The sequence below is a fragment of the Eucalyptus grandis genome, chromosome 6, assembly GCF_016545825.1.
Source record: "Eucalyptus grandis isolate ANBG69807.140 chromosome 6, ASM1654582v1, whole genome shotgun sequence".
Classification (NCBI taxonomy): Eukaryota; Viridiplantae; Streptophyta; class Magnoliopsida; order Myrtales; family Myrtaceae; genus Eucalyptus; species Eucalyptus grandis.
Genome location: NC_052617.1, coordinates 8,956,173 through 8,970,757, shown reverse-complemented (window position 1 = coordinate 8,970,757; position 14,585 = coordinate 8,956,173). Strand labels below are relative to the sequence as shown.

Genomic DNA, 14,585 nt, shown 5'->3' with positions numbered 1-14,585 from the left:
ATTTATAAGATAAAGGTCTTTTTTCTGTGGAGGGTGGTGGATGGGACCAATGGAAATGGAGTCCAATCACTCTGCTACATTTCGAAGCTTTGATTGAGCTAGTAGTGGTAGGAGGCGCTTCAACAGAATTGACTGGGATGGGTTTTCTAGAATACTTTTAATGACTGATATGGTGCTGTCAAAATTAACACTATTGTTTTGATGTCACCTTTTCTATTGGAGTCTTTTTATCCTGTTTCCGGACGGTTTTATCGGGCTTATCTCTATTATTTTGTCTGCCTTTTGGGTCATACCCAGTTTATCAGAGCAGGCCGGGGATTTATGCTGAAAATATATTTTTGAGAGTTTGTTTTTTGTGAACTTGTTGGTGCCATGTTGACAACCTGTGTGAATGGAATTGAAGCTCTTTTATAGAAATAAAATTGACCTTGTGGAGAATGTTGTGACGGGACATGCTAAAGTTTGATCAACCTAGTGCCGGTTGTTTGTATCTTTCATGATTTGTTGTGGCAATATGTTTTGTTAAAGTGGGATGACAGGATAGAGCTGAGGTTTTACAGAATGTACGGAAGAATATGACTCTTTATTTCACGTGAAATGTTGGGAATCCTACCTCAGGTTTGCCTTTAAGAATGAATTTGGACAGTCGTGCTCCCTCCAATAATTGCCACATTTTCTTAATTTGGATGCAAAAGTTTGAGGAAGTCTTAAATAAAATAGTGATTCAAGTGTCCATAAATGCCATTATGTGCAAATATGCGGTTGTTGCTTGGCTTTCCTAACAGATATGAAATGATATGCAGGATTCTAGCCAATTGAAAGCCTTGTCCAAAGTGTAAGCGGCCAACAGAGAAAAACCAAGGGTGTATGCATATGACTTGTACACCTCCTTGTAAATTTGAGTTCTGATGATAAGGTTATTTTCTTCTAAATGGAGCATTTTCATTTAAGAGAACTGGTGGTTTCTATGTTTGCAATCATTATGAGGCCGCTAAGCAAGAGTGAGCGGTAGGAATTGAAATACTTTGGCTTTTCTTGGGCAAAGTTGTGTGAACACCATGGAACTAACATTGTTGGTTTTGGTCATGTGAAAATACCTTTTTGTGGTATGATGAGGCTGAGAGAAGAAGAGAGATGGCGAAAAACTCATTGGAGCGATATACTCATTATTATGAACGATGGGCGAGCCATCAATCTGTAAGTAGTGAATCTCTCCCTGGCTTTCTGGGTTTAACAAGTCTAGTATTCGCTTTCCCGTACCCTTTCTCTGTTGTCAAATTATCTCAAAGGTTCTATTGCTGGTTTCAGTTGTTAAGGAAACCTCATCAAAAACCCTTCTGGTTCCTTGATGACCTAAGTTTATTGCCATTTGTGATGTTGTCGTCTAGATAAGTTCCTTCGATTTACTTCTCAATTATGTAATTGAGGACGAAAAAGGGCTGAAGGAAGGATTATTGAGGAAATAAATTTTGTTTTGTGTTTTAAAAGAATTAAATAAAGAAGGAAAGAAAATGGATGATGTTGAAAAACCGGAATCGACTATACACTTTTGGACCTGTAGGAACTGTAGAATTTCCCGAGTCCTTGTTTGGTTGTCAGGATATAATGGGACGAAAAATAGGGAATCAGAGTGATATTCGTAATCTGGTTTCTAAGTTTGGTGTGTAACACATGGAATTACAATGATTTCTTGTGATGTTTTCGAAAATACTTAACTCTGTTTTGTGCCTCAAGTAGTTGATATTGTATTTGCCCATATTCCCTTGAATAGACTACATAAAGAAAAAATTGCGTCTGAAATCATCACACTTTGCCACGGGTCATTGCTTGTTGTGGTCGATTTTAGTCCAAGTCCCTCTAAACAATCGTCACACTTAATTCAACTTAAATGTGATTTATGTGATTTTCAGTTTGGAATGTAAATACAGCTGTTATATAGGTTAAAATCTGATGGAGAGTTTTTAATTTATTATCCTGACCTGCTTCTGTGAAACTAAATTAGGCTCCTTTGATGTTTGCAGATAGTTGAGTGTAGGCGAGTGCTCAAGTGGACATATGCATATGGTTATTATATACCAGAACTTGACCATGCTAAGAAACAATTTTTTAGTATTTGCAAGGTTTGTATTGGAGAGTAGGATTGTGGATAGACAATGGCCATGCATATCTTTCTTGTTTTCCTATTTACTTAAATGAAATGGTTTCTTTACCAGGTTGGATTGGAAAGGCTTCATCAGTATGCAGAGAAGGAACTTCACCAGTTCCTTAGTGATGAGAATCCTTCTGTAACTTTAATGACTTCCACACCAAGTTAGCTGGACTTACCAGGTATCTTCTTGTTAGATTCAATTTTGATAATTAGTCAAGTAAAATATGTCTGGTACAAATTACAATTATGTACAGTCAATTTTATATAGACTTGAGTCCCTAGATATCCATTTATGAAATGGGAAATAGTTAGGCTATGATTCAATTAAAGTGTCTTGTTAAGGAGGGGGGATAGACATTCTGTCATATAGGAGAATGCCTGCCCATTTTGATTCTGAATAGCACATGAAAATACTAATATTGGAATTGGTGATTATGTTCCTTCTGCCAAAAAATGTGCTGTATCGTTTCTGGAGAGAGCATGATATGTACCAATGAGCAGCTTCTTCCTGATAAATTAGTGCATGTAATATTCCTGCGGAAACTTCTTTTTGGCTTCATATATTATGTAAAAAAGTTTTGGCGAAGCTTATGGCTCATCCTGAGCAAAGCATTCCTATTTCTAATCCTGCTCTTTATTGTCAAGCTTTCAAAGTTTACTTTAAGGAATAATATTGACTCTGCAGTTTGATGTTAACTTAAAAGCTGATTCGAGCCAAAAGCATTCTCACTAGTTCTTTTGATTGGATTTTTATGCTAAAAAGATTGTTGATTTGGAAGGCAAACCTGGACGGTGGACTTACCAAGAATATGATCTTCCAGCGCATATGGCATTGGTTGGTTGATATAAGGCTGTTGGACTATTATTTGTTTGTTTATTTAAGTTCATAGAGTACTGTTGGGAAACAAGAATTCTCGGAGCTGTTTTCCCATCACAAACACGCTCTCCTTTTATTGAAAAATCGGTGGCCCTCTTTACTTCAGCTGCAATGTAGTTTACGTAGACACTTTTCTTAATAGCCTCTGGTGTGACTTCCAGAAGGAGCGCCCATATGTGCACAGAGACATGCATTTGACTTTCTTACGTCTGTTTTTGTTGCTACAGTGTGACCAGAAACTACTTTGAGAACCCCGAGAGAGCATTGGAGAATGGGCCAGCTACAGTCCGACCCTCGGCCGCCGCACACCGTCTCCATGCGCGCCTATGACCCCCGCTCCCACGTCTGGATGGACCTAGAGGCCAGGTCTAGTGGGCGGAGCGCAATGACGGCGACGGCCCCCTCCAGTTGTTGCACTTGGCGCTGCTCTACGGGGTCTCTCCCGTGCGGTTCTCCTTCTCGTCCGATCCTTTCCACTTGACATGGTGCCACGCAAGCCCCTCCGCGTGGTGGTCAACCCGGTCATTGCTCTCGTCGGTAGCCGCCTTGTCGTCGCAAGTGGCTTCCGCGACTTCAAGAATGACTCCCTGTCCGTTGAGGTCTACGACATGCGGGCCCGCACGTGGAGCGTGTATAGCTCCATGCCCGCCCTGCTCAAGACTCCTCCGCATCCTTGTGGATCTCCGTCGCCACCGACAGCCGGAGACTCTAACTGCGTTGCTCCATGACGTACATCCTCCGGTTGTTGCACTGGCAACGGAGAGGATGCGGAGGAGTCCCTGAGCTGGGCGGGCATGGAGTCGTATGCACTCTATGTGCGGGCCCGTGTGTTGTAGACCTCGACAGGTAAGGAGTCGTCCTCAAAGTCGCGGAAGCCACCCGCGACGATAAGGCGGCTGCCGATGAGAGCGACGACCATGACCTGCCATGCGGAGGGGGCTCGCATGGCGCCACGTGAGGTGAAGAGGGTTGGACGAGAAGGAGAGCTTCCGGTAGCAAACCTGTAGACTAGTGTCGAGTGCAATGATTGGGGCCGTTGCTGTCGTTGCGCTTTGCCCGCCGGGTCCGGTTTCCAAGTCCATCCAAACGCGGAGTCATAGGTGTAGAGACGGCGGCCAGATGCTCTGGTAGTAGACCAGGAGCCACAGCCTGCGCCGGCGGAGGGAGAAGAAGACGGCATGCCTCCAGGAGCGGGAGGCGCGAGGCGGAAACGAGGTCAACGAGGGGCACGTACGAGAGCGTGATCTCGAGGACGTCCACATGGAGAACCGCGCCTGCTTCTGTTTCTCCTTCGTCGAGGTTTCCGTGCTTTCGCTCTCCCGCCGCCATTTTCTTTTTGCCGTGCGCCAGCGTGACAAAGCGGTAGGAAGAAGCTGGAGAGAAAAAGAGGCTCTGCTTTCTTACATGTATGTAAGTCGGGTTTTTTCTCAGAGAGATTATCAAGCTCATGCTGGCGGTGAACATGGAGGCTTCTTACTATATCGTCAAAACAGAGGGCTGCTGTGCATCAATGCGGTGGTTACCCATCAATTCTAATTTCCTTTCTTTCCTCCGTTCAACCAGATTGACTTTGTTCCAATTCAGGAACATGGTCGACTTTCTTTTTCCATTTAATGAAAGACACTTTTTTCCATTTGCGGACATCATCAGTGTGCTGTTCCAGAACCACTTGAGTCATGAATTTGATCTAAAATAAAACGAATTATCTGCTAATGAAAAAAATTCATTGTTAGGGAAGAGACAAGTTCAGCAGTATAATCAAGCAAAAACATATCTTATTTCTTTTCCTGGAAAGCTTGCCATCTCACTTATACAGAAATAATCCACGGCCTTCGTACCATAAATGGCCTAACGGTCAGCGAAAAATCTGCTTACTGGTAGCGTTCGGTGCATAATTATGTTTGCATCTTGCGGGACTCGAACTGGCTGAGGCGGCATGTCGTCCGGCCTCACGTGTTTGGGTTGCCATTACAACGTACTGCAGGAATTAACATGAATACAAATCTTTACATATTAGGGATTAATTTCTGATACAACACAGAGACACGGCTCTAATACGACATGAATTTGTTGAGACACTTGAATACTAATTTGAACATGACATAATACGATGCAATCAACTTGAAATCGACACAAATGGTAAGCTTTCATAAATGATGATTGGCTGCCTCCATCTCATTGATACTTTTCTCTTTATTGACTAGATACTTTTGAACTATTTAGAGCATGTTTAGTAACAATTCTGTTCCGGAAAATAATTTTTGATCATAAATGATTTTTTCTGATTCTGTTCCCATGAACAATTTCTGAACAAAAGAACGCACTTAGTAACTATTTAAAATTTATGGTCCACACATGGCTTCTTAATCTGATCTAGATGAACCGTGGAGAAATAAAATTGAAGTCTCATCAAAAGGGTATTGGGAAGGAGGCATTATACAAAATCATTGCATTGGTTTGCTATTGCAAGGACATGAATGTTGTGAAAATTTTGAAGAAATGGGGTATAAATAGTTAGATTCCTTCTTACCAAAAAAATAAAAAAAATAGTCAAATTCCTACGCCACTTGACATTCAAATTTTTATGTTTTTATTTTCCATAATTAAAGGGAAAATCAATTGAAACTATTAATCAGAGTTGGTTTGCAATGCCCATCCTAATCAACTTAAGGAATTCGGAGCCTCATATTGCGGCAACCTGACCATCTCCATGAGCATATGGTTTTCGGTGTTAAATGCAGAGCAATGGCATCATAAAGTTGCATATTAACTTGCAAATCTCATATCATAGGATACTAGATCTTCTAGCTCATATCGATTGAAATCGCCGCAAGTTTGAATTTTAGGATATGCAATATTTTAAGTGACAAGAAAATATTGCATACCCTCAAAGTAACCAATATTTGTGCTCTGAACGATTCACACTTCGACATCTGTGTAGTGGCAGGTCCATGTCTGCTCCCTCTTCTCTCTGCCACGTCGTTCCAATTCAAACCAACGCGTGGACGGATGGGCTCAGACATGTGTCGTCACATCACGAGTTCTATCCTCTCCGTTTGTTGCATGCTACGCCAACTCCTCATGGGTGACATAAACCGGTGGAGTTCGTAATCGTGACCTTGCTGGTGGGTGTTCATACATCTCGAGGAGATTATCAAGCGAAGCTCGAGCATCCCTCGTCTCGTTTGGGCATCATAAGGCGCAATTTATCATGCATTGTACATACAAGAGAAAGAAACAATAGGTTGTTGGGGTATTATCCAATCGATACAACTATTGGACATTCCGTGGCTCCAAATTTCGGCTTTCTCGTTGTAAAAAAAAAAAAAACAAATAAAAATGAAACTGAGTCTTGATGGAAATAGTAAGTGAATTCCATGTAAAATATACGTACTAAAGATTAATAATTATCTTGGGATCTGAGCGACATTAATCACTTCTGAACCTAGAGGTATGATTCGAACAATTTAAAAAAAAAAAAAAGAAACTACAGGAATGATCACGTCAGGATGACGTGAGAGTAGTCGTGATATGAGCTTGTAAGTGACGTCAGCAAGCGGTCACGTGAGCAGCACGTGGGTTAGTAAATCTCATGAGCAGAAGGTACAGGCACGGAAGGTGCGGGCGGCGCATGCGGGTGTATATAAATGCAGTTTACGACGTCGGCATTTGGTTGGTCGGACTCGTCGAAGGAGTGTGAACCTGATGATGGTGTTTGTTTATGAAAATAACCAACGAAAGACATTGAAAAAGCACTTATGGGGGAAGGGCTTCAGTGAATTCGAGACGTGGTGGTGCACGGCGACGCGTGATAGTGTTTAACCCCCGTTTGCAACAAGATTTCGGGATCTGGTTCATTCAAGGGCAGCGGGTCCAATTTGTTTTTCAAGATGAGCGGCGGAACAGTGCGTGAAACAAGGCTGGTATGGCTGGTGTTGCTACAACAGCCATGGAAATAAGATTACAATAATGAAGAGTACTTGAACCTAGCTTTGCATGATGACTATATATAGCAAAAATAAAAAAAAAAATTACAACATTAATTATAGTCAATTACGATCAAATAAGGAGGATAATGCACGATCCCAAGAGATATAGAGAATCGATTAGAATATTATAATATTAAGTTCTCAAATCTGTTTATGAGTGTAAAGATTATGTAACATCCAATCGTCAAGGGAGCATTGGGTAGAAAGTCCATGATCTTTGGCAGGTGATAGTCAAGGATTATTCTAACTGGAGCGTCATCAAGTAGGCCACAAGAGTTTTGAGATATTCGAACTTGATGGTACTAAGGTGGAGCATGCAGTTCTCCATTTGTGCTTGAGGTTTTCCAAGTGGTTAATATCCTGAAAAATTCCAAACTAGTACACATGTGATAAATTTGCCCAAAAAAACTAAATTTTTTGACCATGAAATACTCCAAATTGGTATACCTGTGATAAATTTACCTCAACTGATTATAAAAAACTATAAACTAGTATACTTGTAATAAATTTACCCAAAACTAATTTATTCAACAGCCAAAAACTCTAAACTGGTACATTTGTGATAAATATACCATTCGTTAAATTAGATTAATACTACAAAAAATCACAAAAATTGTATAATTGTGACAAACGGAGAGTAAAATTGTAAATTTGTATACCAGTTAATTGTCACATGTTATTCAATTTAGTAATTTGATAATAAAATTTAACGGAAACTAACATACATTAAATTTATCACAAATGTACCAGTTTAGGGTAAATTTATTAAATGTGTACTGGTTTACGGGTTTTGATGGTAAAACAATTAATTTTGAGTAAATTTTTCGCGTGTGTACCGGTTTAAGGTTTTTTAGGGTATTAATCATTTTCCAAATGCATGTCTTTTTGCGGGGTATTTGGAGGAAGGTGTTCTTGAGTAAGCCTCTCAAATCAATGCATGCACTTAGGGCAAACTTTCTTGATGGAGTTTATCTATCCTTTTTTATTTATTTATAGAGAAATGATTGTGTAACAATCTTTAATCTATTATGAGATTATCAATTTATTTTGGACTATAAAAAACCAAATATCAAATAATTATAATTTAAAATAGGGCCCACTCTTATAAGAATCTGTGACTCACAACAATTGTTATTCTCACTGTAAAATCCAAAGATTATTATGCTAGCAAAACCCCTTTTTATATGGTCAATAATATCATGAAGTAGATGTCATAGGCCAAACTCTCAAATCCTATGGGATTATCTTATTTCCTTTAACTTCCTATGGTAGCCAGCAACATATGTCTCTGCATGCGCATGTGAAGAGTTTGTGAATTTTAGTTGTTATTGCCTTTAGTTTGTCGATTTAATTTTTGATGCCTGGCTTGTAGATATGCTTTGGACACTTCGTTAAGAGCTAGGTATATGAAATAGTGGAGATGATGGTGCTAAAACTTGAGGAAGCTTTAAAAATGACGCTGACGCAACTTTTTGATATGCATGTATAAATTGTGTTAGAAAAATTCTCACATCAAAAAATTGATATGGTGTGAAGCAATTTAATATTAATTGGCCCTTTACTTATTGGTCTAAACTTTGAGCAAATGTGTGTATATCTAGATATGTTGATGAACTTGAACTTGGACTTGGAAGCTCCCTCGTAATAATATCTCTAAATGAAGGTACTGACTTTGCTGTATTGGAGCCAATTGTTGATTAGTGGCCCTCTTCCAATATGTATCGATATTCGATAAATATCTCAAAGAAAGAATCTCATGATCAACACAATTTTCGAGCAACTTTCGTGGTTCATCTGACCAAATAGACTTGGAGTGAAGACAGGAGTTGTGGTGTATCAATGTGGTCTTGATGGCAGCTTTCATGGTTTAGTTTGGAGAAAGACACCAAGGATAAGGGTGGGCATTGCTATTGTGGTCATCACAAGGCAACAAAGCGGAGTTTCAATTTGAGATATGTTGATGTAGAACAAAATCAGAATTACAAAAGAGCAAATCTAATATAAAGCTTACACATGAGAGATAGATTGTTGAAATACATGCAAAAGATGTTCAAAAACTCCTACATTGGAAAATTAATGTAATTTAGAACGTTAATGATCTCAATTCACTCTTAACTTTGTAGTTCAAATAAATGTAGTCTAACCGGATATATTGATTGGATTGAATTTGAGTTCTTTATTGACATTCTTATGTATCGGGTCCAGCGTCCTTCGACAAAGACAAGTACTGCACCGCGTGTACTAATGCACCGGCTCGAGTCGGTGGCAAGGACAGACCATTAAAAGAAGAAGTAACGAGGCACCAAGAGACTGCAGAAGATAACCTATCCTATCTCGTCAAGCATTTGCCAAACTTTTTTTTTTTTTTTTTTGGTATATAGCAAGGCATCTTTATTTTCGCGGAAGCCTCCGAACCCTGGAAGCGCGTCCTTGGCTGAAGAGCCTTTTGTCTCCAGATGAAAATAATTGGACAATTGTATAGATCTTGGATTTACACTGTCTGTGTTTTCACACCCCTTAATTTGACGGGTTGTTTATCACATTGTTTAGGTGACAAATGTATCTAGTCAAGGGATCTTCACTAGAAAGAAGCATCGATTTCTTTTTTTTTTTAAATTTCTTCAGAGTTTCATTACGATTTAAAAGAGTAGTTCACCCAAGAGTTAAAACTTCTTCTTACCTAAGTCAACTATGCACGATATTGTCTCAATTTAGTCGACTACAACTCTTTTAGCCGTAATTACTTGGAAAGACAATGGTATGATTTCAAATGTGTCAGTGAGTTTCATTATTTTGTTAGTAACTTTATGAATGTATAAGTAAATTACAAATTTTGAGAGAAGTGTCTGAAATTTAGCATTATGAAGTTCCCTGTTAGGGCTGCCGGATCATTGCTGGCATCAAACATGAAACCCACTCTTGGGTTCGAACTCTCGAATAATTAATACCCAAAAAAAAAAAAAAAAAAAAACTCTTGAGAGAAATTACTGTATGCCAAAATGGACATAGCTATGCATACAAGACGTGTTTGTTTCTCCGAAAATCATTGGTTTTAAGAATATTTTTCCAAAATCAATATAAACATAGATTTTGTTGGTAATGAAAAAAAATTCTATTAAATAACTTTTGTAAGTGATTATTTTTAAAAAGAATATTTTTCAAATTATTTATTTTTTAAACATACAAAAATCATTGAAATAAAAATACATTCAAAATCAGTGATTATTTAAAAAAATATTTTTCAAATTATTTATTTTTTGAGGCAACTTGTACCTGTAAGCCAAGGGGTCCTGAAGTTCACTATACCAATTTTATCTCTTCTTTTTTTCGTATTATTTGGATAAGACATACTATGCTACTCATCTGCATTGTAAGTCTGTAGTTATACACGAATAAAATAATATAATCTTATATTTCCTTGCCCTGTAGCAAGGGGAGGGGGGTACACTACAGCATTCCGTCTTTATCACTCGTTAAATTATATTAATGTTCCCTATTGAAGAAAGAGATTATCATAGGCCCCATTTCTCTGACTTACAAAGCAATCTTTATTACTTAAAAAGAAAAAAAGAAAAGAAAATTGCAATCGGTGGAGCTATAACAATTGAGGTCGACGGTCACATGTTGGGTCTGCAGATAGTAGCATCTCATTTATTTCTCCCGGATTAATGATTGAATTTAAGACGTGAATCTGCAGGAAATGCAACTACTCGGTCAACAGAAATACTAAACCGGTGGCATTATATATGATTTACACTTTCTTTATAAATGTAGTGAAAGTCCTAAAATTTATAAGTATAATTGAGTTATAGAACTTTTAAAAAATATAATTAAGTCCTGAATCTTGTTAGGAAATTACAATCAAGTCTCAAAACTTTCAAAAATTACAACCAAATCCTAAAACTTATTACAAAAGTGCAATTGAATCTTAAAATTTTCAAAAAGTGTAATTAAATTAATGATTTGATTGGACCTTTAACAAGTAATTTCTCCCTTAGAGTAGTTTACACAAGATTAGTGAGATTCAAATAGGAGATTTTAAGTCCCGAATCTTGTTAGGAAATTACAATCGAGTCCTAAAACTTTCAAAAATTACAACCAAATCCTAAAACTTATTACAAAAGTGTAATTGAATCTTAAAATTTTCAAAAAGTGTAATCAAATTAAGGTATTGATTGGACCTTTAACAGGTGATTTCTCCCTTAGAGTAGTTTACACAAGATTAGTGAGATTCAAATAGGTGATTTCAAGTCCTTAAATTGTAAATCTTCCAATACTCTAACTAACTGCGCCAAATCTAGGGGTCACATGTTTTGCTCTTGGGGATGGAAAAACTTAATAGTATATTTCTTCTACGCCAGCATTGATGATCGAGAATTAGGCACCGTCTAAAATTATGTCATGATTTCATAATTTTCTTTTTCCCACTTCCTTAAAATAGAGGGAGGGCGGGACTGAGAGACAGATATGAATATCCTGAGATGATGAACACAGCTCGGATCCGCGCAACGTCGAAGCAAAAGTCCATGCAGACAGAGGTTTAGTCTTCCATGTCAGAAGCTAGTAGGGACATGCACGAAACGGGAAGGCCTTTTCTGTTCTTTTTCAAAGTTACATGGTTGGAGAGTGCATTTAAGTGCATCAACACGTTTTCAGTTGAGGAGATGAGCCAAATTTAAGACCCCTCCTCAAGCTATAGACTCGTGCTCACTTCTATATAACTCCCGTCTCTCGTCCCTCCACTTCTCACCCAACAAATCAAGATCTCTCAAAGAATTTGATTAAACAGCTTCACATTGAAGATGATCACTTCCAAGTTGCTTCTCCTTGTGCTTCTTGGTGCTCTAGTTTGCGCCTCTGGCTACTCTAGGGTGCTTTTGGGTGAAAAGGGGTCCTTCGAGGAGGAGAAAACCTTCTCCCACGGTCCTGGCTATGGCGGCGGCGGCCTAGGTGGTGGAGGGGGTGGTGGCTTGGGAGGCGGTGGTGGAGGAGGATTGGGTGGTGGTGCTGGTGCTGGCGGCGGTGCTGGTGGCGGAGCTGGCGCTGGTGGGGGACTTGGAAAAGGCGGCGGTCTAGGTGGAGGGGGTGGAGGAGGATTGGGTGGTGGTGGTGGTGCTGGCGCTGGCGGGGGAGCTGGCTATGGTGGAGGAGCTGGTGCTGGTGGGGGAATTGGAAAAGGCGGTGGTCTAGGCGGAGGGGGTGGAGGAGGATTGGGTGGCGGCGGCGGCGGTGGTAAAGGCGGGGGAGCTGGCTTTGGTGGAGGAGCTGGTGCTGGTGGGGGGTTGGAAAAGGTGGCGGTGTAGGCGGAGGGGCTGGAGGAGGTTTTGGAGGCGGCGGCGGCGGAGGAGTAGGTGGTGGTGCTGGTGGGGGAGCCGGTGGTGGGGCTGGTGCTGGTGGTGGGATAGGTGGTGGGGCTGGTGCTGGCGGTGGGATAGGTGGTGGAGCTGGAGGAGGCGGTGGTGGAGGGTTTGGAGGAGGCGGCGGCGGCGGCCTTGGTGGAGGAGCTGGTGCTGGCGGAGGGTTTGGTGGAGGAGCTGGTGCCGGTGGAGGGTATGGTGGTGGATCCCCTTGAAGATTGAGAACCAAGTAGAAAGATGCATCTTTCCAAATTATTACTCTATGTTTTCCTTTATTAGTGCTTAAAATGTTAAGGCAAGTCTGGCCAGGGAGAAGTGTGCCTAGGTCTCTCATTGACCTTAAGTTTAATTTCTGTCCCAATAAGCTTTTTACAGCAAATTAATGGACAAGACATGCGCCTCGTAGAAATCTCTCTCTCTCTCTCTCTCTCTCTCTCTCTCTCTCTGTGAACATGCATAAAATCTTGTTGGTGGACTCGGTCGTGTGCATGTGTATATATAGTGTTTTTATTTTATTTTAGGAAAGCATAGTATAACCTCAAAATCCAGGAGGCTAGTGTAGCTGGATAAACCACGCTACCCTGGCATGTGTCGTGGCGTCATGAGTTCAATCCCTTTGTTCTCTCTAAGCCAATACCTTTGGGCCGCCTACATGAGCAGAGTTTGAATTTACATTGGTCATGATTTATTGGATGATTGTGAATGTCGAGTAGATTCTCGAAGGAATCCGGGATACCCCTCGTGATATTTTGACATCATAATTGCAATAATATATGGATAATTATAGGAAAAAATGTCAGAAAAGTTCTAATTTTAAACCTTTTAATTGGTGTTAATTTAATCATAGACCTTTTACCTAATGTCGGTTTAGTCATTCCGGCTAAATTTAATAGGATATTGTTGTGTGGAAGCCAATCGGGTAACGTAGCATGGTCAACGTTGGCATAAATAAATTTCAATAATATTTTCAGATTCTTTGAATTTTTTCTTTTATTTTTCTTTCTTTTTATTTTTCCTTCCTCCTCCGGTTGGGGGACGTCGGCAACTAGCTAGAGGTGAGGGACTTTGCCAACCTTTGGCCTGTCTCACTCAACTATGGTGAGCCTAGGTCCCCCATTGGCACTTGCCCAGTCGGCGATCAATTGGAGGAAGAGGAAGGGGAAAAAAAAAGGAAAGAGAAAGAAAAAAAAAAAGAGAAAAAGAAAAGAAACAAGAAAAAATAATTCAAAAATTATTAAAATAATATTAAAAATTGTCAATGTTAATCAACTGACGTCACGTAAGTGATATCTGGGTCAAAATTAGCCGAATGACTAAATTGATATTAAGTTAAAATGTTTATGATTGAATTGTCACTATATTAAAATATTTAGAACTAAATTAATACAAATGCAATAGATTTAAGATTTTTACTGAGACTTTTCTCAATAATCACACATCAAAGGTACAAGAGAAAGAAATTTGTATAATCCGATCCATTACTGAGATATTATGTGGCTTCAAGTTTACCTACTTAAGATTGGCTTTATCGTTGTAAAAAATGAAAATGAATTTCGATGGAAATAGTCGTTTAATTCCACATAACATACAAGCACTAAAGACTGAAACTATGTTGGGGTTTGAGTGGCTTAAATCGCTTCCAAACCGAGAGGAATCTCTCGTTGTCAGCCAGCTTTCTTTACGAAACTCTGAGCTGATTTTTTTAGAGAATTTTATTTTTTCATTGGTTAGTTAGCGGAGCTGTAACTTACCCGAAAAATAATAGCATTATTTATAACTAATACGTGCCTAAGTTTCAGCTAAAAATATTGTCATTGGCCCCCGAGCATAAACGATGTCCCCAATAAAAGATTATTATTTTGACTTGTACCATGCCCATTTTTATCTGCTGGTTACAAATTCCATCTGGTTCGTTTAGTTGATCAAACGAACTAAGATGGTCTAGCCGACGAAATTGGTGCTCTGTTTATTTTAGATATTGTATTGATTAATATCAAAAGCAATAAAAAAAAAAAAAAACTTGTACAAACTTAGTAGTTGCTATATATAAATGCCCCAATTTATTTGATTATGTACAACCTAATTAGAATCTACTAATTACAACGGTGGTCGATGATTAATCACATAAATGGTAATAGTGAGTTTTAAGTGGTTTTTAAGTGTTCATGCCATAAGCTAAGCAAAAGGCGACGAGAAAAATAACCATTTTGCTG

The 14,585-nt window shown here is 39.3% G+C and overlaps 1 protein-coding gene across 1 annotated transcript; it reads left to right on the top strand.

Annotated features, from left to right (window-relative positions):
* Window positions 1–11,693: 11,693 nt before the first annotated feature.
* On the top strand, window positions 11,694–12,333 carry LOC104451335 (glycine-rich protein 5-like). The gene has a single exon (XM_039314481.1). The coding sequence runs from the start codon at window positions 11,818–11,820 to the stop codon at window positions 12,316–12,318; it is 501 nt and encodes a 166-aa protein (XP_039170415.1). The 5' UTR covers window positions 11,694–11,817; the 3' UTR covers window positions 12,319–12,333.
* Window positions 12,334–14,585: the final 2,252 nt, after the last annotated feature.

What these genes read in the sequence shown, in the direction of transcription:
- LOC104451335 (XM_039314481.1), top strand. Translation starts at nt 11,818, where the DNA reads ATGATCACTTCCAAGTTGCTTCTCCTTGTGCTTCTTGGTGCTCTAGTT.